The following is a 21620-nucleotide window of genomic DNA, read 5'->3' as shown; positions in this document are numbered from 1 at the left end:
CCTAAGAACAAAGGCAAGTGCACTGTCTCCGAAATCCTGTCCCCCAGCAGATGTGGGGAGCACACCTTTAGTCCAAGCACTCGAAAGGCAGAGGCAAGCAGATCTCTCTGAGTTTGAAACCAGCCTGGTCTACATAGCAAGCTCCAGGCCAGCCAGGGCTACGCTGTCTTAAAAAACAAAACAAAACTTCTTTCCCTTCCTCGCCACGGCATGCCCCAGGCTTCTCTCTGAGGTTTTGCACCACCCCTCAAGGAGATCTGCAGAGAAAGGCCCTGTTTTCATAATCCCTCACATATAAATTAGTCAAAATCTAGTAATATTTGCTTAGTAGGTATCAGCTGCTGCTGCTGCAAAAGCCAGAAAAGACAAAAATTCGAATGCAAAGAAGGATAAAAATGTGATTGAATTATACACTGAAAGGAATGAGGTAAAAATTATCATCTTCCCGAACTAAAAGGCGTGGCTGGTTCACAGCATGTAGTCCGAGCACTTGGGAAACAAAGGCAAGAATGCATGGGAGTTTCCAGCCAACCTGGTCTCTTATTGAGATCCAGGACAGCTGGGATCCATAGAAAGAGCAGGAGGAGGAAGAGGAGGAGGAGGGAGAGGAAGAGGAGGAGGGAGAGGAAGAGGAGGAAGGAGAGGAAGAGGAGGAGGGAGAGGAAGAGGAGGAACAGGAGGAGGAGGGAGAGGAAGAAGGAAAAAGCAGAAGCAGCAGCAGCGGGCAACTTAGTCTAGTCTAAGTTCCTGTAAATTAGTTCTGCTTTGGCCATTTCTGCCCATCCTAGTTTATTTAAGTATGAGTGCAGTGAGCTGCTCTTTAATAGCTCATTAGTGTGATGCTATTTTTGCAATGCCTAATTTGCCTCTTCTAAAAGAATTAACTGATTTTGAAACAGCTTCTTGGCAAATACTGGGAACTACCTTGGTTTAGCCTAGTGGTGAAGATGGGAGATCCGGATAAGGAGGGAATTCAGTGCCAAATGAGGTAGGAAGAAGCAGGAATGGCAGGGAGGAGGGAAATAAGCAGGAAGAGGAAGTGCACACCAGAGGCCCACCTTCACTTCTGGAGCTCAGGCTGCGTTCCCTCTTACACTAGGAAGGGTCTTTCCCGAGGATATGGGGAAGTTGTACGGGTGGATGTTTACTCTCTGATACAAACCCAAGAGTAAACGCTGCATACATCACCCTCTAATACAAAGAAGCCAGGTGTGGTGGCACACACTTGTAATCATAGAAACTAGAAAGCTGAGGCAGGAGGACTGCTCAGAGTTCAAGAACAGCTGAGCTAGATAGGGAATTCAAGGCCAGCATAGACAACATGGTGAGACCTCTTATCCAAATGACAAAGGCTGCAGAGATAGGTCAGTCAGTAAAGCATGTGCCTTGTAAACCCCAGGACCTGAGTCTGGAGCCCCAGAAACCATGTAAAAGCAGGATGCAGTGAAGACACCGGTAACCCTAGCAACGATGTGGAAGGTGGAAGGAGGTGGGTCCCCGAACACTTGAACGCCAACTAGCCTGGCCTACGTGGGAAGCTCCAGCCCAGTAAGAGATCCTTCCTCAAACAATGGTAGAAGGTTCCAGGACAGCTGTGGCTGTCCTGTGAATACAGCATTACAACTCCTCCCCCCACAAGCATGCTATCCATTAATTAATTAAAGAGGAAAAGGGAAGCTAGGTTAGGGTCAATGGTTTGATCAATCTAGCCTTCATTCTTTTTTAAAAATAACAAGATCATGCATAATAAAATAAAATTGTAATAAAATATTATAACCTCTTAAAAAGCACAGTCCAGGATACCCAGTATAGCCACACTACTGTGCAATCTCCAGAACTTTTATACCCTACAAAACTGGACCTATGTCCTTAATTTTTTGCTTGTTTGTTTGTTTTTGTTTTTGTTTTTGGAGACAGGGTTTCTCTATGTAGCCCTGACTGTCCTTGAACAACTCACTCTGTAGACCAGGCTGGCCTCGAACTCAGAAATCCACCTGCCTCTGCCTCCCAAGTGCTGGGATTAAAGGTACACGCCACCACTGCCTGGCCTGAACCTATGTTCTTGTCACTAGCCTCCACTCAAAATTTGCCACAATCAATGACTTAGCCATTTGGGAATCTCATCCTACTAAACAGTCTCTGGAATTTTACCTCCTTAGTGGCTATAATCTCCTTCATGGTGCTGGGGTTCCCCCAAAGCAGCCTTCATTAATAACTGACACTAGCCTGCTTTGTACCCACATGGGGATGAAGTAGAATCCATGCAGCAAGAATAAAGATGTTTTTAGAAAGTTTCTCTCTATTTCTTTAGCCTGAGAGCTCAGACTCCTGCTTTCATGAAGGAGGATACATTTCCTTAAATACAATACACATTAAAGGGATAATGATACACTTTGCCCTTAAGGACAATGATATACTTTATCCCTGGGATTTGAAAATGAGCAACCTTTGCAACAGCCCACTTCCATGAAAAATGCCTGCATGAAGACCTAACAGCATGTCTCCTCTCTAATTACGGGACATGGTAAGAGGCTGATCCTATGGTCAGAGTGCCAGCCAACACAATCTTCCCTCATTTTTCCAAAGTGCTTAACACAACTACTTCAGCAACTAGTCTATCAAGAAACTGGATGTGATAGCACACCACTTGCCGAAATCTGTGACTTTGTTACTCGTGCCCTTTAAAAACACTGGTTTTTAAAGATACAGTATATGATAATAAATACAAAATCAAACAATTCCAGAGCCACAAAGTATCATAGCAAATAGCCATGTTCTTCTCTAGGTATCAAAATTCTTCTATGTGAAGATTTCTCTCCTCTTATTTCCAGGTTGAATGATCATCAAAAGAAACCATCACAAGGATTTGAGGCTAAACAAACAAGAGGACCAACAAGGGCAGACGGAATCACATGAGGGCAGAACGTCGTTTGCCTGGCTGCAGCACCTCCATCAATTCACATGGTATCTACTGCTTCCAGTTTCTTAAATGATGACCCAAACTCCCAACTGCCTGCCCCGTTTGGAGCCACAGGCAGGCATTTGAGGGGAGGGGCAGACCAAGGAAGAGCAATCAGGTGTACGCTGGTCATTTCCTGGACCACCTAACTAATGCCAACCACACTCACAGACTCCAAAAGGGCTGCTGCTTCACGGACATCAGCAGAATGAATATCTTCTGATGAAACAGGCTGGGCACATTGCTATGGCTGCAAAAACTACAAGCGTTACTACCGTAATAAAAGCATCTCTACAGCATTGCCCACACTCTGCCTCCACATCTTCCTGGATGTACATCTCTAACCTTTCCTCTTCCTGACTCAGTTGCACAAATCTCACTCATTTTAACCTAAGCAAACTAAAGAAGGAAATAACTTACCCTCAGCCTCTCTGTGTATCCTACCATGGCGTCTTTGCTGGTTTGCATCTGGAATGCCCCCAAAGACCGATATATTAAAAGCGTTACTCTCCAAAGGTGTATTATCTGGGGATGGTAAACTAAGAGGTGGGGCCCACGTGGCAGATCTTTAGGAGATGGACAGACACCCTTAAAGGGAACTGTGGTGCTCTGGCTTCCTCCTCCTGTCTCCTTCCCTGACCATGATGTAGTGCAGTATTGCCCCACCATGCACTCCAAATTCCCTCCAAACATGCCCCCTATGACAGAGCCAAAAGCAGTGGGGCTGGCCCATCACAGGCTAGAAACACTGAATTTATGGTTTGTGAGACAACAGAAACCTTTCTAAGTTGATTGTTCCAGGTAGTTTCTATGGTAACAAAAGCTGATTATGATTAGCACACCTACCAAAGAACTAAACAATGGCATCTGTCACCAAAGCCCAAGTCCTGCCCCAATGTCCTCCATTCTCATCAAGAGCTGACCACGAAATACAAAGAATACCTTGCAGAGGGCATCCATGCATGTCGCTTTACAACATCTGCCTTGTAGACCACATTCCAGAGCTCGCCCACCCTGAAATCCTTGTCTAGCTTGTGTCCACTGCTGTTTCACTCTCAGCCCCTATGTCTGTGGCTCTCGCTAAAACCCTCACTCTCTCAGCTAGCCTTTCCCCTTCCCAAGGTCCCTCTGCCCATCCCCTCCCCCTTCAGTCTCTCCCTTCTTATAGCCTGCTGACTCCCAGAAACAGCATCCGTGGTCCAGGGCTTCCAGTTAAGATTCCCAGGCCTTAGTTTAGTCAAGCTGTGACCTTACTCATTAGTACTTTCAGTTATGTTTATTTTACTATGGCTTTTAAACAGCTTTATAAATATTGATGCATTAGTTACCTAGGAAACATAAGAATTAAAGGATAACTCTAAGAAGAGAATATTTTTTCTAGACAAAAAAACAAAAATTCCATGAGCAAGGACATTTGGAATTTTAAAAAGCAATGTGGAAAATAAAATTTTATGACTCTTACAAGTTATTTCCAACTTCATCTCCATCCCTCAACCCCTTCCATATTATGACAATTTGCCAAACTCATGAGTAATTTGGACCAACTTGTAAATAGCTAATTCCAAATGTGAACTCTCACATGAAGACCTGATATATAAACTTCAAAGCTCTACAAGCCCATGATTAAGAATGCAGTGTTTCCCATGGGTTTTAAGAGAACTTTAACAAAAAGGCCTGTAACTCATACAAGATCAACTGAAGGCTCAGGAAATGGCTGGATGGATAAAGCACTGGGCAGAAGTTCATGTGCCCAGAACCCACATAAAACCAGATGCTGAGACTCGTAATCCCAGCATTGTTATAGTGATAGAGGAAGTGGAGACAGAAGCTGGGAGTCGGCTAGCCAGGAGTAAACAGCTAGCAAAAGACATCCTGCTTCTTCACACAGAGTGAGTGGTAAGAACTGACCTGTGTGTCCATGTGTCCTCTGACCGCCACACACATACATGCACAAGAGCACCCACATTCATACACACAAGCATACACAAACATGCAGATACATACACACGTGTGTGACCACATGCATTACATACATACACATACTTTTTGAAAAAATATAAAAAAAACCAACTTGGACAATCAGAAACCTGTTAATTCTGGAATAAACGGAAAAGACAATAACTGGCAATTAAATAGTATTAAAATTTTAATCCATGCCTATTAGGGATGGAAAATATAATGATCTGTAAGTTTTAAAAGCAGACTACAGAACAATGTAACATGATCCCAATTAAAACAACTCAGTAAGTCTAAGAAGGACATAAAGCTTTTCTGAAGCTACTGAGTTTCCACAGTGGATATGTTTCTTAAAATGTGTTTTCAAAATCCCAGCACTCAGAGGCAGAGGCAGGCAGATTTCTGAGTTTGAGGCCAGCCTGGTCTACAGAGTGAGTTCCAGGACAGCCAGGGCTATACAGAGAAACCCTGTCTCAAAAAACCAAAAAAAAAAAAAAAATGTATTTTCAAGCCAAAGACATGAGAAAATATAAGGAAGAAAAATAGGAACACAATGTTAGTTTTCAAATCCATTATAGGTCACATGTAGTAGTTGTAATTCCAGAACTTTGTGTAGAAGGATTGGGAATTCAAGGTCATCTTCATCTATGTAGCTAATTCCAGGCCTGCCCAGCTACAACAAACAAACATACAAACAACAAACAAAACACATAAGACCAAAGTTTTAACGTTTAAAGATAGGCCAGTAAAAGGTTCCTGCTGCCAAGCCCGAGGATCAGAGTTCAATTCCTGAAACCCAGAGAGAGGAATGAGAGAACTGACTCCGCATGTTGTCCTGTGCCCTACACTCACACACACACACACACACACACACACACACACACACACACACACGCCGAGGTGCTCGTCCTCACACACATGCACACATACAAAATAACACTCAGGTTTGTCGAGAATCAAGAACCTGTGCCCCAGAATTGAGTTTAGTGTTGCTGTTACTATACCACCAAGCCCCCTGGCGTGCATCTTTTTCTCTAACTTGCCAATGGACTCCATAACTGCCTAGGCCCACCCTCACCTCACTGGTGTTCTAGTCTCTTGAGAGAACCCAACAGTCCCCACATACCCTTCAGGTCTTCCCATAGCAGATGCTCCAAGCTGTCTGGAGGTCCGTTTGGTCTCACACGGTACAAAGTGAAAGCCGCTGGTGGCCATGTCCGATGGAGATCTGTGGATTGAAACCAGGGAGGGGTTTTAGTTCTTTGTTCTATGAGAATGGGCTGCACAAACATGAGAGTACAACACACATCCGTCAATCATTTCGTATGGCTCACCTCTACTTCAGTTTGGAAAGCAAGTAACGCAATTCTATTTTGTGTTAAACATTTCTGAAATAAAACCACTGGGAGACTTACCAACTCTCCTTATGTTTTAACATACATAAATATTAAAATCACCCACAGCAATATTTCTCAACCCTCCAAATGCTGTGACTCTGTAATACAGTTCCTCATATTGTGGTGACCCCCCCCAAACCATAAAATTATTTAGTTGCTACTTTGTATCTGTAATTTTGCTACTGTTATGAATCATAATGTAAATATCTGAAATGCAGGATATCTGATATGCAATCCACTCAAAGGAACCATGACCTACAGGTTAAAAACTGCTGACCCACAGCCTTCATCTTTTGTATCCCTTTTCTTTAATTTTTTCCTCCCCCCACACCCTCCTTGAGAAAGAGGGCAGGAACAGGCAGGGTCTGGCAACATAGTCCTGGCTGGCCTGGACTATGAATCAGAGTGGTCTCAAATGTCCACGTCCTCCTGACTCTATGTACCAAATGCTGGGACCGTGAGTGCGTCACTGCTTAGCCCAGATTACTATATGTACAGTCTTCCAGATTTTGTTTTGTTTTGTTTTTGTTAGGGTCTGTCTCTACTCACAACAGTCTTCTGGCTTCAACCCCTTCCCAAGGGCTGAGATTACAGATGTGAGCCACCAAGCATGGCTCAGAACTTTTTTCCCCAAGTAAAGCTATACATATTTTATTAGAACGTTATTGAAATAATTATTATATTTATAAGATGGAGCCCTGAGGCAACAGCTACCCACCTTCTTAGGCTGCTGGGTTTGTTGCAGTTTTAATGTGCATGGCTGTTTTGGCTGCATGGGTACCACGTGTGAGAGCCTGGTGACCCAGAAAGCCAGAGTGAATATCTGAGTTATCTGAGTCTAGAGTTACAGATGGTTATGAGCTGCTGGGTGGGTGTTGAGAAACCAACTCAGGTCCCTCTGAAAGGGTAGCCAGTGCTCTTAACCAGTAAACTACCTCTCCAGCCCCACTGTTTGCTGGTTGGTTTGTTTGTTTATAAAAGTTTTGTCTACAGCCAGACTGACACTGAGCCTTCTGAGTGCCAGCATTGCAGGTGTATGCTCCCATGCCAGGCCCTGAATACCAGCTCTTCAATAAAACAATTTCCTTCCCACCGGCCTCTTATTTCCTAAGTGTAGGTGAGCAGCCGGACCTGGGTCTGGTTACAAATACTTAAATTACATCCTTCTCACCCTTTATGCTTTTATACACACTAAAAGTCCCAGAAAGTCTATGTTTTAAATTTTACATTAGCATCACAACAGGCCTATGATACCACAACCTGCACTTTTTCAACAGTATTTGCTCAGGATCAGTTGTTTCTCTAGTTTAGGATGTGAGTTCTGTAACACATTTCAAATACAAACATCAGTAGAAAGGTATGTGTGTCTGCCCATCTCCCCTTCTGCATGGCTACTTCAGGGATCTGGTCATAGCATGCCACCAAGGGCCACATCACCTTTTTGGCAAGAGCCAAACTTCATTCTTAAGGCCAGCAGGCATAGCTCTACCTACAGCTCTGTGGTACCATGAAAGGCAGCCTGTTTTCTGGTCGAGCTAGGTTCAAACCCCGGAGACCCAGCAGATTAATCTGGAAGGGACAGAAGGCCTGTTCGCCATGCTCCCAGACATAGGCTCCTGACACGAGGACCCAGTTCCATAATTCTGTGGCTATCAGTCATGTAGTCTATATAGCCAGGTATGCTTCTCCCCACAGTTACCCTGCAACAGCAAGGTAGCCCAGCCCACTATAAAAGGAGCTGCTTGGCCCCTCCCCTCTCTCTTGTCTCTCTTAAGCACTTGCTCTTACTCTCACCTTTCCCCCTCCTTCTTCCCCCCTCTTGTCCCCTCTCTCCATGTGACTATGGCCAGCTTCTACTTCTCTACCCTTCTCCCTCTCTCTGCATTTCTACAATAAACACCTTGAAACCATGGACTGCCTCTTCTCATCAGGATCCACCGGGCTGGAGCAATGGAGGCCTTCCTATGCTCTAGCCATGCCCACAGAGCTAGCAGCCTGAGCTAGCCAGACTCTCGCCCACCCAGAAACCACCCAGCACCTTCCCCCTGCCCCTTCTCCCTTCAGCCCTGGGGCTGACCAAGCTGCCCCAGGGGCCCCCACTTTGTTCTCAGCCCTTCAGCGACATCCAGCCGCATCTGGGATGTCCAAGACTGAAAACCTGTTATCTGTGGCCTCCATTTGGCCCAGGGACCCTGAAGCAGGCTCTTGGTCTGTGGTGCCCGAGAGCCAGAGCCAAGACTGCGCCTTCCCCCAACCCCACTCTACCCACCCAGAACGGGGTCTACGGCCCGACGCCCATCCCGCAGCAATTCCGTAGGGTCCCATGACAGTCTCCCTCGTCTGCCTGTCCAGTCTCCCCAGGCTCGGGCAGGACGTGGATTTCCCCCATCCCCTTTATTTCCCCACATCCGGTGCCCAACACAGCTCCTTATCATCTCTCTTCCAGCTTCCCCTCTGTGGTTTCTTCTAATGCTCTGTAGAAAAGTTACTTGGCAGAGTAGTCAGCATATATTGCCTTCTCAGAAGGATGTCAATGATGTAAGAGGAGGGCTTTGGAGAATCAGGAAAGAAACTGGGCTGTGGGCGCTGACAGTGCAGAATCCTGCCTCCCACTCATCGTTCTAGGCATGGCACGGCATTCTTCATCAAAAAGCACCAAGAACCTATTTTCTCCCTTCTCTTCCCCCAATGCTAGAAATGTTTCAAATGTACAATGGAGAAAATATAGCACAGCTCACATACATTCTATCTAGAATGTGGTTTTGGGTACAGTGTGAACTACATTCAATTCTCGCCCCCAATTCCTCCGTTCCTCCAAAGATAGGCAATCAATAGCTCATCCTTCAGCCATTTGTTAGCTCAGGAACCAGATAAAAGGAAGACTGAAGTCCTCTCAAGATCCTTAAACACTGGCAGGCACACAGGAATTCATCCTCCAGAGATCTGCTTGCCTTTGCTTGCCTGGTCACTTTCTATTAAGATTATATTCTAGAAAATGTGACATTGGTGCTGGAAGAGATGACTCAGCAGTTAGCCTGTTGCTCTAGAGAAGATCCAGGTTCGAGCTCACAGCCACCCACAGCTCCAGTTCCCAGGGGACCCAATGCCCTCTTTTGACCCCTGTGAACACCAGGCTCACAAAGGGCACACACACAGTACATACATGTACACTCAGGCAAAGCATTCATATGCATAAATAAATACATCTTTTTAAGACCTTGACATTAGTTTGCAGCTATTTTACTCCAATAGATATACGAATGTCTGAACTTGCTATGGTTTAATCCCTAGGCTGGTGATAAAACAAATAAAACGGTTTGTGTTTAATAAATCTTATCTCAACATTTTGTCTTCAGTTTCCCAAGTGCTCTGGGAGGCCCTTTATCACCTGGATGATCATCCACACATGGATGCTGCAGTTATTTGGGGACAATGCTGCACCATGCTGCAACCCCTAACAGAGAGCAAGTTCCCATGCATTCCACGTGGTCCTGGACACACTTCCATTGCACACATCCATTCTCTCTGCAGGTTACACACTTGACATTACCTCAGCTTTCTGCTAAGCAGAGACAAGCAGAAGTGAGTCCTCTGCTTCCTCAACTGGCATTTGGGGATCTTTGTATTATACTGTTGTTCCCATTTATGTGATTGTGACAGTCATAATTATAAAGTTACACAAAAGGTCTTGCTGGACTTTTTTTAATTCAGATTTCATTATATTATTACCGAAATCTGAAAAATGTTCCTTGTATTATTGCATTTTTACATCTATGTTCCCGTCTGCTCTGCCCTCTCCAAAGTCCACTGTGATTAAAAGACCTGGTCCAAGTAGGAGACAGTGGACCCTTGGGTGGTAGATCCTGTGGGAGAATCTGATCAGGTAGCCAGGTAGTCAGGTAGTTCAACTACAACCTTTGAGCTTCCATGAACAATGTTACAAAAGGAACAAGCCTGGTGTGCCCTTCCTCCTAACACGAGCTGCCAACACGATACATGCCTGTCTGCTGCCCCACTTTCTCTATATGAATTGTCTGCCTAAGCTCATTACACGGTGACTTATTCAAGGCTTTGCTTATTTCCTGCAATATAGGTTAGCAGTATATAAACACTGTGCTGATATCCATGTATTTAAAAGAACAACACTCGGGGCGTGGTGGCGCACGCCTTTAATTCCAGCACTCGGGAGGCAGAGGCAGGTGGATTTCTGAGTTCGAGGCCAGCCTGGTCTACAAAGTGAGTTCCAGGACAGCCAGGACTATACAGAGAAACCCTGTCTCGAAAAAAACAATAAATAAATAAATAAATAAATAAATAAATAAATAAATAAATAAAAGAACAACACTAAACTTTATGTTGCTCCATAATTTTAAAATTTGTGCCACCACAAGTAGCACAAGTTTTAATATTTACCTGAGTGCTTCTTTTTTTAAATCTGAAACACCACTATACTCAAGTAGGAAAGAATGTTTTCAAATAGTGGAGAAGAAAAAAAAACACTCATTTGATTGACAGTGACTAAAGGCAACACATTCTTTAAACTACAGGTATTCGTATATAAGGAAAATATGTCTTTATATTGCATTGTTTTGAACACTTTAATTTTTTTTGATTTTTAATATTTTTATTACATATTTTCCTCAATTACATTTCCAATGCTATCCCAAAAGTCCCCCATAGCGCCCCCACTTCCCTACCCACCCATTCCCATTCTTTTGGCCCTGGCATTCCCCTATATTGGGGCATATAAAGTTTGCAAGTCCAATGGGCCTCTCTTTCCATTGATGGCCGACTAGGCCATCTTTCGATACATATGCAGCTAGAGACAAGAGCTCTGGGGTACTGGTTAGTTCATCATGTTGTTCCAACAATAGGGTTGCAGATTCCTTTAACTCCTTGGGTACTTTCTCTAGCTTCTCCATTGGGAGCCCTGTGATACATCCAATAGCTGACTGTGAACATCCACTCCTGTGTTTGCTAGGCCCCGGCATCGTCTCACAAGAGACAGCTATATTTGGGTCCTTTCAGCAAAATCTTGCTAGTGTATGCAATGGTGTCAGCGTTTAGAAGCTGATTATGGGATGGATCCCTGGATACGGCAGTCTCTAAATGGTCCCATCCTTTCATCATAGCTACGAATTTTGTCTCTGTAACTCCTTCCCTGGGTGTTTTGTTCCCAATTCTAAGAAGGTGCACAGTGTCCACACTTTGGTCTTCATTCTTCTTGAGTTTCATGCGTTTATCAAATTGTATCTTATATCTTGGGTATCCTAAGTTTTGGGCTAATATCCACTTATCAGTGAATACATATTGTGTGAGTTCTTTTGTGATTGTGTTATTTCACTCAAGATGATGCCCTCCAGGTCCATCCATTTGGCTAGGAATTTCATAAATTCATTCTTTTTAATAGCTGAGTAGTACTCCATTGTGTAAATGTACCATAATTTCTGTATCCATTCCTCTGTTGAGGGACATCTGGGTTCTTTCCAGCTTCTGGCTATTATAAATAGGGCTGCTATGAACATAGTGGAGCATGTGTCCTTTTTACCGGTTGGGACATCTTCTGGATATATGCCCAGGAGAGGTATTGCTGGATCCTCCGGTAGTACTATGTCCAATTTTCTGAGGAAACGCCAGACTGATTTCCAGAGTGGTTGTACAAGCTTGCAATCCCACCAACAATGGAGGAGTGTTCCTCTTTCTCCACATCCTCGCCAGCATCTGCTGTCACCTGAATTTTTGATCTTAGCCATTCTGACTGGTGTGAGGTGGAATCTCAGGGTTGTTTTGATTTGCATTTCCCTGATGATTAAGGATGTTGAACATTTTTTCAGGTGTTTCTCTGCCATTCGGTATTCCTCAGGTGAGAATTCTTTGTTCAGTTCTGAGCCCCATTTTTTAATGGGGTTATTTGACTTTCTGGAGTCCACCTTCTTGAGTTCTTTATATATATTGGATATTAGTCCCTTATCTGATTTAGGATAGGTGAAGATCCTTTCCCAATCTGTTGGTGGTTTTTTTGTCTTATTGATGGTGTCTTTAGCCTTGCAGAAGCTTTGTAGTTTCATGAGGTCCCACTTGTCAATTCTCGATCTTACAGCACAAGCCATTACTGTTCTATTCAGGAATTTTTCCCCTGTGCCCATATCTTCAAGGCTTTTCCCCACTTTCTCCTCTATAAGTTTCAGTGTCTCTGGTTTTATGTGAAGTTCCTTGATCCATTTAGACTTGATCTTAGTACAAGGAGATAGGAATGGATCGATTCGCATTCTTCTACATGTTAACAACCAGTTGTGCCAGCACCATTTGTTGAAAATGCTGTCTTTCTTCCACTGGATGTTTTTAGCTCCCTTGTCGAAGATCAAGTGACCATAGGTGTGTGGGTTCATTTCTGGGTCTTCAATTCTATTCCATTGGTCTATTTGTCTGTCACTATACCAGTACCATGCAGTTTTTATCACAATTGCTCTGTAGTAGAGCTTTAGGTCCGGCATGGTGATTCCACCAGAGGTTCTTTTATCCTTGAGAAGAGTTTTTGCTATCCTAGGTTTTTTGTTATTCCAGATGAATTTGCAGATTGCACTTTCTAATTCGTTGAAGAATTGATTTGGAATTTTGATGGGGATTGCATTGAATCTGTAGATTGCTTTTGGCAAGATAGCCATTTTTACAATGTTGATCCTGCCAATCCATGAGCATGGGAGATCTTTCCATCTTCTGAGATCTTCTATAATTTCTTTCTTCAGAGACTTGAAGTTTTTATTATACAGATCTTTCACTTCCTTAGTTAGAGTCACGCCAAGATATTTTATATTATTTGTGACTATTGAGAAGGGTGTTGTTTCCCTAATTTCTTTCTCAGCCTGTTTATTCTTTGTGTAGAGAAAGGCCATTGATTTGTTTGAGTTAATTTTATATCCAGCTACTTCACCGAAGCTGTTTATCAGGCTTAGGAGTTCTCTGGTGGAATTTTTAGGGTACTTATATATACTATCATATCATCTGCAAAAAGTGATATTTTGACTTCATCTTTTCCAATTTGTATCCCTTTGATCTCCTTTTGTTGTCGAATTGCTCTGGCTAGGACTTCAAGTACAATGTTGAATAGGTATGGAGAAAGTGGACAGCCTTGTCTAGTCCCTGATTTTAGAGGGATTGCTTCAAGCTTCTCACCATTTACTTTGATGTTGGCTACTGGTTTGCTGTAGATTGCTTTTATCATGTTTAGGTATGGGCCTTGAATTCCTGATCTTTCCAAGACTTTTATCATGAATGGGTGTTGGATCTTGTCAAATGCTTTTTCCGCATCTAACGAGATGACCATGTGGTTTTTGTCTTTGAGTTTGTTTATATACTGGATTATGTTGATGGATTTCCGTATATTGAACCATCCCTGCATCCCTGGGATGAAACCTACTTGGTCAGGATGGATGATTGTTTTGATGGAACACTTTAATTTTTTAAAATGCTTTAAATAGATTTTTGATACATAATTCCCAAAGGCATCCAATTATCACCCCAATATAACAACATCCCATCACACAAAGGCACCCCCCACTCGCCACCATGCTCCATAACCCTCGTGACCTCTAATTCTAAGCAAACCAGAGTCTTTTGCACCTGTAGATGTTTTCGATGGTTGGCTTTTTCCATTTCCCATGTTTCCAAGATTCATTCATGATGTATGGAACAGGGAGCAACACTCTACCATATGTAATACTATGGAATATGCCATTGGAGAGATATGCCCAATTTGGTTATCATTTCATTTGTTCATAACACATGGGACATTTTGCTTTTTGTACATCATGGAGATTGCTGTTATTAATGCTCACACGTAAGTTTTACGTGACTATGATAGACTAGGTCATATGATAATTCCACATTTGACACTGAAGAATTGCCACCAATTTTTTTTTCCCAAAGTGGGTATATAATTTTAAACGCTAACCAATAAAGTGTAGCAGCCCAATAGATGAGTTCTTCCAGGAGCCAAGCTCATGGCCAGTGATCAATGAGAGAGAAAGATTCTCACAAGGAGGATGAGAAAGAAAGAGGCAAGCCAGGTGTGGTGGCACACACCTGTAACCCTGGTGCTTGGGGGACAGACACAGGAAGATCAGGAGTTAGCACAGTCACTGCTACATGATGAATTAATGGTAGCCTGGGCCACATGAGACTCTCAAAAAACTATCAGAGGACTCAGTAGGTAAAGACACTTGCCACCAGGCCTGATAACCAGAATTGGATCCCCAGAATCTACCCAGTGAAAGTAGAAAACTGACTTCCAACGGTTATCCTCAGACCCCCACACATGCTATAGCAAGCATGATGGACATACATACATGCACGCAACTAAATAAAATGTTTTTAATCAAGAAGAGGGTCTGGAGAGATAACTCAGCTGTTAAAGGCACGTGCTGCTTTTCCAGGAACTCAGGTACATTCTCGGAATCCAGAGGCGGCTCACAGCTGCCTGTAACCCCAGCTCCAGGGAATCTGCTGACATCCTCTACTGGTCCTTGCTAGCCCCTGTGCAAGTTGGAATGATGCTTTTGTGTACTGTGTAAAGATTATCCTTGCACTACTCAAATGCTGATTTGCATACAGACAGAGAGTTGAGTACAGACCAGTCTTTGATAGTTATTTTGGTGAGGCATCACCTGTCTCAGTGTTTTGCAAACATTCTTCTCTATCAGCTTCTGACTGGTCAGTCAAGAGTTGATTGGCTAATTAGCTGGGCAGAGGAAATAGGAAAGCTGGACTTCCAATCCCAGCCAGGGGTCCCAGGGAGAAAAAAGTAGAAGGACCAGGAGGAGAGGTGGAGAGATGCCGTGGAGAGACCCGGAGGATTCGCCATGAGATTGCAATGAGAGAGCAGACACGAGGGCACACAAGGACCAGAGCGAGGCAGGGCAAGACCAGATTGGCAAGTAACAGGGCATTTGTCTGATATTAACAGCCTTAGAGGATTAGAATAGCTCAGAATCTGCCCAGCCTAGACTTGCAGCTTGTTAATAAATGTACTAGGTCTTTGGGTCAATTCTTTGGGAGATACAATGGCAATAGATCAAGTTTTTATGCATAAATTACAGCCTACAGCTACGCTTACACCACAGACACAGAGAATATATACAAATAAAAATAAATCTTTTCCTTTAAGTCCGAAACAAAGATGCTCGGTGGAGGAGGGTGGGAGTAAAGGGAAGACAAACAGCTAGAACTCAGAATGTCAATCAACTGTGCTTTCCCTTCAGCATCCACCACTGCTCGCCTGCCCATCACCACAGCCACCAGGGTCAGAAGAATACCATCCCAACTTCCCCTCCTCCTCACCCCAACTCCTTACAGGAAATGAAACTGACAAAGCCATGGGGTGATTAAAAAAAAAAGATGTTTGTTTTACCCTGAAATAAGGAAATATTAGGTATGAGAGCAGTAGAGTGGTCCAAGACACCCTTCTCTAGACTTACAAAGTTCCTAAACCAAAACCAGACTCATCACTGTCATCTCTAGGACATGGCAGGCAGGGTTCCTATCCTTTGTTCCTGTCCCCAGTGTTCCAAATTTTCAGACATAGTCATGGATTGTTTTCATAATCAAGTGAAGGAGTACTTAGGCTCCAAGCACTAAAGAGACATTCAAGTATTAGTTTAAGGAGAGAAACTCTCAACATCCCATGCATACCGCACACAGCTCAAACTGGAGCTAAAATTCAGCAAGACCATCTATGTATTGCCTGTAGCCTTGCCTGTAGCCCTTCCTAGGAAGCCAGTGTTTCTCTACCTTTTGTTTTTCCCACATCATTTTAGGCCATTCAGAAAATTTTCAATTTTCCACTAATGTGCCAAAGTTCTTAAACCTCTGAGGTCTTTTTCTAATTCGGCCTTTTTTGTCTCCTCCATGATAACATGCTCCATTACTATTTTAAGAATTAAACTAAAATAGTTCATTTTTAAACATCTCAACTGTTTTCAGATTTATAAATGTACCTTCAACCTGGTTGTTTCCTGTTGTCTGCCTTTGCTGAAACCGATCTAAGCTCTACCCCTGTTTGCTTGTGCTGGGGACTGGGCTGCGCTGAGCACTCTCCCACTGAGCTCTGTTTCCGCCTCCTTTTCACTTCTATTCCAAGACAGGTTTCACTAAATTGCCCAGGCAGGCCTTGAGTTCTCAGTCTTCTTCCAGCCTCAGCCTCCCAGGCAGTGGGGATCACAGGCCTTCCCAGGGAGCCCAGCTCAACGGGAGACCTACTCTTTAAGGAAGGAAGGAGCCCTGGAGGGACAATAAACAATGGTGTCCTAACCATCTTATCTTCCTATTTGGAGGCCAGAAAATCTCATGGACTGGGACTATGTTAACGGTCAGCACAATTTGAATCTGAGGCTAGCCTGGGGTCTATAGAAAGATGCTGTCTGAAAACATACCAAAAAAAAAAAAAAAAAGCAAACTCCAAATGATAAATGCCACATTAGGAAACTATGACTTAGCATTCATAGAGATGGCCTAGCAGGTTCAGAATGCTCGCCACACAAGCCTGACGAGCTGAATTTGATCCCTGGAGCCCACATAAAGGTGGAAGGAGAGTGAGTACCCACTCCCAAAAGTTGTTCTCTGCCCATGAACACCACCCCATACCCCACACACACACACACCACACACACACACACACACACTGTGGCACATTTGCACCTGCACTCACACACATCTCACACACATACATGACAGTAATAAACTAAATTTTAGGAGAGATGTGGCTTAGCAACACGGTAGTGAAGTATCGATGAACGTGGCAGAATGCTAACTGACACCACTTAAGTTGTATTCATCGAGTAGGATGGAGCATCCAGGAAGAGCAAAGTGAGCCAACTCCTAAACAACGATCTCTTCCAGGGACAGCAAACATCTTGAAGAAAGCCAGTGTCTCAGCAGTTATCCCTGGGCTTTGCAAGAGGGAACCTTCATTTAGCATTACGCCGACTGGGTAAAGGAACCAGGGGACAACTGAAGGGTTGTCCACCCTCCCCTGAGCAGACCAGCCACCCTGATCTACCCACCAACCTCGACACACTCACTGTTAAGGCCAACTGTGGGAAAGTCAATCGACAGCCATCAGCCAGGGAGGGAAGGCACTCAAGGCTGGTTCTCAAGGACATAAAGTTAACTTCAGAGCGAGAAGCACAGGCAGAAAGCTGAGGACATGGAAGCAGAGAAAAAGCCTTGTTCACTGGGAAGACTCCCATCGCCCTTCTGTAGCATCCCACTCTCGAATGACTCACAAGGAATATATACCACCACCACCACCACCTTTTCTGAGACAGAGTTTCATATAGCCCAAACCAGCTTTAAGCTTGCAATCCTCCTGCCTCAATCTCCCAAAGGCTGAGATGACGACAGATGTGTGCCACCATACCCAGCTTATAGAGGAAATAAAAAGTCCATACTGAAGCTAGATTAAGCATATTCATTGGCTCTTCATTTGACTACTGCATGTTCCCTCTCTGTCTGGAATTACTACAAAATGAGGCTATTTTCAGCCTAGCTTAGTGACAAAGTGGAAATAGCTTCAGCATCCAGGGTTCTTGTGGGCCAACCAATATCAAGAGAGAACTATAACCCCCAGGATCAAGGCTGGGTCCACTCACACACCCCACAGGTACCAATAACTACCACAGCCACCCACTCCAGGCCTCTACAATCTCCCCAGCCAGGCTAGAAGCCAGTGGGAAGGCAGGATGGCAGCTCCCAGCCAGGCAGGGGCTCCTCCCAATCACTTGCAGCTAAGCTCTCCCTGGAAGGAGAGAAAGGAGCTAGACACAGCCGCCGCAGAGTTTCAGGTCACTTGCCAATGACTCTCCCTCACCACTCCCAAAGCCAGCACCCTTCCAAAAGAGGGTACTGGCAATAGGAAAGTCAACTTAGCAACGCCAGCTCCACGTCGGTTTGTTCTCTGTTCCTGGTGGGAATGGGGGCTTTACAGCAAAGCCAAACCATTTGGGAAGAATAAGAGTTCATTTTCACCTAGCTTATAAACCAGCTCAGACCTGAAAAGACACTATTCCCCAAGGAGTGCTGTTTTCCTTGCCTGAAGACGCTGCAAGCTCCCAAGAGCAGAAATCTAGACCTTTCCAACTTCTGTCCTTAGGCAGAGCAAATCAAATTTCCTGTGTTATTCCAAATAAACTACAAGAGGGCGGCATGTCTGCCGGAGATGTGCGCAGCTCCTACTCCATCTTCCCAGGCCCCACTGCTCATCTCTTAACTGAAAGACAAACAGGAAGAAAATCCTCCTCGCTCCCAGCAATAAATTTACTTCATCTCTTTCTCACCAGAATACCCCAGGGACAGGGGAGGTGGCGTAGAGAGAAACAGGGCAAAACTGGATTGCTCCCCTAGGTGTGTCAGCAGTTTTGATGGTAGGCCTCAGCAAGAGCAGGAAAGAACAATTCCCAGCTCAGTCTAATGGATCCGCTGTAAAATCACCTTTTAAACTGAGACGCCACATAAATAAACGCACGGGGTTGTAATCAGTGGCGATGCTACTGGGCCACTTAAGGTGAGGACAACCAAGGGCTCCCATTACACAGACCAGGGCATTCCTGCTACTCAGCAGTTCTGCCTAATGTTTCCAGTAGTCCTGGGGCAGCTAAAAGCGGTGTTTGGCCAATCACAATACGCCTCCCAGCACGGAAGCAAATATTTGCAGGGTGCAGAGCAAATGCAGGTTTTCAGTGTGACGAAAACTGGAAAGAAACTGAGCACTTTAGAAAAAAAGAAAGAAAAGAAGCCCCCACCCAACTGAAACTAAACAATTGCGAAGACAAGATTTTCTTTCATCCACCTCCTAGTCCAAGAGAGGGAGTGAAAACAACGACCACAAAAAAGCCATTTTCTCAGACTGTCTGCGTCTCTGCTCTCTGACTGGTTATTTGAGTTGTGGTGAGCAGTTTATGAAGTGAGCACGGGACTGTAGTGCAGGGATGCTGTGGCTGTGTCCGCGTGGAAGGAGGGCTTCATAAACGCTTAAGAAATCAAGCACCAGCATTTCCTCTTCTCCAACTTCCATGCTCTCCTAGATGATGATAGGCTATATTTATTTCAGCCATCAGATAGAATGGCTTCCACAACTGGATGCTACTGCAAAGAAAGAGGGGCAGAAAGAGGGGGAAGGAGGGAAGGAAAGGGAAGGAAAAGGAAAAGGAAAAGGAAAAGGAAAAGGAAAAGGAAAAGGAAAACCCTAAGCTATTTCGGAGGTGAACAGCAGGTAAATTTCTGTGTTAGGTCCTGGTTTGTGGGTAATTGAGAGGCTCAAGTTCTGCCGTACTCTCTGTCTAAAAAGATAATGACCACAGCCCCAACCACAGGTGAAATTCAAGTCTTAGCCCCGTGTTCTTCTTCTTCTGAAGTGCAGCCACCTGCATGATTTCAAATAACATTCTATAGTACACTAATCTACATAATCACTAAAGAAACCCATCCGTGCCACTTGAATGGTCGCTAAGGACTGTCCACACCTGTGGACTGATTAAACATCAAAAGAAGAGGAATCCATGTGTGAAATGTGCACAAATCCACATGCTAGGCACGAAGTCTGCATTAGAGCAGCACTTGCCACCTCTCACAGAGGCCACATGGCAGTTAGGTTGATGTCAGAGTGTTAGCCTAGAGAGGGGTCTCCAACACCCACAGGCCTGGCCTGGCCAACGTGCTCATGCCTTCAGTGCAGAGGCAGCAAACACATGGGTACAGCCAGAGGGTGGGCAATTCCTAGGATGGGCACAGCAATCAAGGCTCAAACAAGCTTTAAGAGAGCTAACTCTGGTCGCAAACTGTTAACGCATAAACTAACAACTGTCCAGCAGCTGGGTGAACAGACCCAGGTCAGCCAAAGCTGCTGGGTTTAAGGTGACAAGCTGGAAGCACAAAGGGGACTTACTTGGGGAGTGTGGTGTTAACAGATCCCATGGGTTCGCAGTTCTTTGTCACAGTTCCCACCAAAAAGCAGTGGCGCCACCTAGAAACTGTGGCAGATCAAGGGAAACCTGCTAGAATGTGTCTATTGAAGTCACTCTGCCTCATTACTGCATGCAGGAGCTGACACACTGCTCTGGGACCGTGGGAGCTCTGCTAAGGTTGACAGCTATCTGGACTTGACAGTAATCTGAACAGGAAGTGCAAGAAATGTTAGCTTCTTCCCAAGGCCGTTTCTTTTCTCAGATGAACCTCTTGCAGGTCTTTCCCTGGCCCACCACTGAAGCTCAGTCTGTCTATACACAGCCTTTGCTTCTCTAAAAGGAGGTGAAGATGGAAGCGAGCAAGGGGAAAGCAAGTGCAAATGATAGAAGATCTGGGCTTGGGGCCTAAGGAAATAATCACTTCTTCATTTTTATGATTTATGATACCCAGCAACACACTGAAACTTATAGCAGAGGAGGGTTAATTGGGGGAGACTCCCCCCAATCAACCTCCAGCTAGAAGACACAATGCAATCACTCAAGGAGTTGGTGCCATTACAATCAGCACTCCGATGACCCCAGGCAATGGGCAAGACTCGGTCATTACAATCAGCAATCTGAAATGGCCCTGTGCTTTAACCAAGAGTAAATTTCCTCTTTTGTGACAGGACAGTTGCTATAAGTAAAAAGAGAAGGAAATCGAAAAACCAAAAAAAAAAAAAAGAGAGAGAGAGAGAGAGAGAAGGAAAGAGCCAGACGTGGTGGTGCATCCCAGCATTTGGGAGGCAGACGCAGGTGGATTTCTGAGTTCGAGGCCAGCCTGGTCTACAGAGTGAGTACCAGGACAGCCAGGGCTACACAGAGAAGCCCTGTCTTGAAAAACCAAAAAAAGACTCGGGAGGCAGAGGCAGGCGGATTTCTGAGTTCGAGGCCAGCCTGGTCTACAAAGTGAGTTCCAGGACAGCCAGGGCTATACAGAGAAACCCTGTCTCGAAAAACCAAAAAAAAAAAAAAAAAAAAAAGAAAAACCAAAAAAAGAAGAAGAAGAGAAGCAGAGGAAGAGAGAGAAGAAGCAGTGGAGGAGGGGCATTAGGCCTGGCCCAGAAGCCTTTTGAAGAAGAGTCTAGTTCTATGACTCCCCTAAGACAGGAAAAACGGTGGCACAGATGTACATGATAACCAGTCTCCCTCCCTTCCCCAGTGGGCCAACCAACGCAGAAACCAGTTCTTTCTCTTCTAAACTCTGTACTTACCATGCCTAGTCCATGCTCATTGAACTAATGGAAATATTTCTAACATACCTCTCCAGCTAAGAACTCAAAGGCTCCGTGACAAAAGATCTGAGGCAGCACA

At 44.5% G+C, this 21620-nt stretch overlaps 1 protein-coding gene across 2 annotated transcripts in view; it reads right to left on the bottom strand.

Annotated features, from left to right (window-relative positions):
* Ttc39b (tetratricopeptide repeat domain 39B) overlaps positions 1-21620 on the bottom strand; it is a 103884-nt gene that overhangs the window by 41927 nt on the left and 40337 nt on the right. For both annotated transcript variants that reach the window (XM_021159755.3, XM_029476157.2), the window contains one exon: positions 6042-6143. In XM_021159755.3, the coding sequence (XP_021015414.1) occupies positions 6042-6143 (102 nt within the window). The remainder of the gene's footprint in view (positions 1-6041; positions 6144-21620) is intronic.

Source organism: Mus caroli, unplaced genomic scaffold, assembly GCF_978045245.1.
Source record: "Mus caroli unplaced genomic scaffold, Mus_caroli_1 scaffold_6, whole genome shotgun sequence".
NCBI classification, from domain to species: Eukaryota; Metazoa; Chordata; class Mammalia; order Rodentia; family Muridae; genus Mus; species Mus caroli.
The sequence above is the reverse complement of the archived record's forward strand: the minus strand, read 5'-3'. Positions and strand labels throughout refer to the sequence as shown.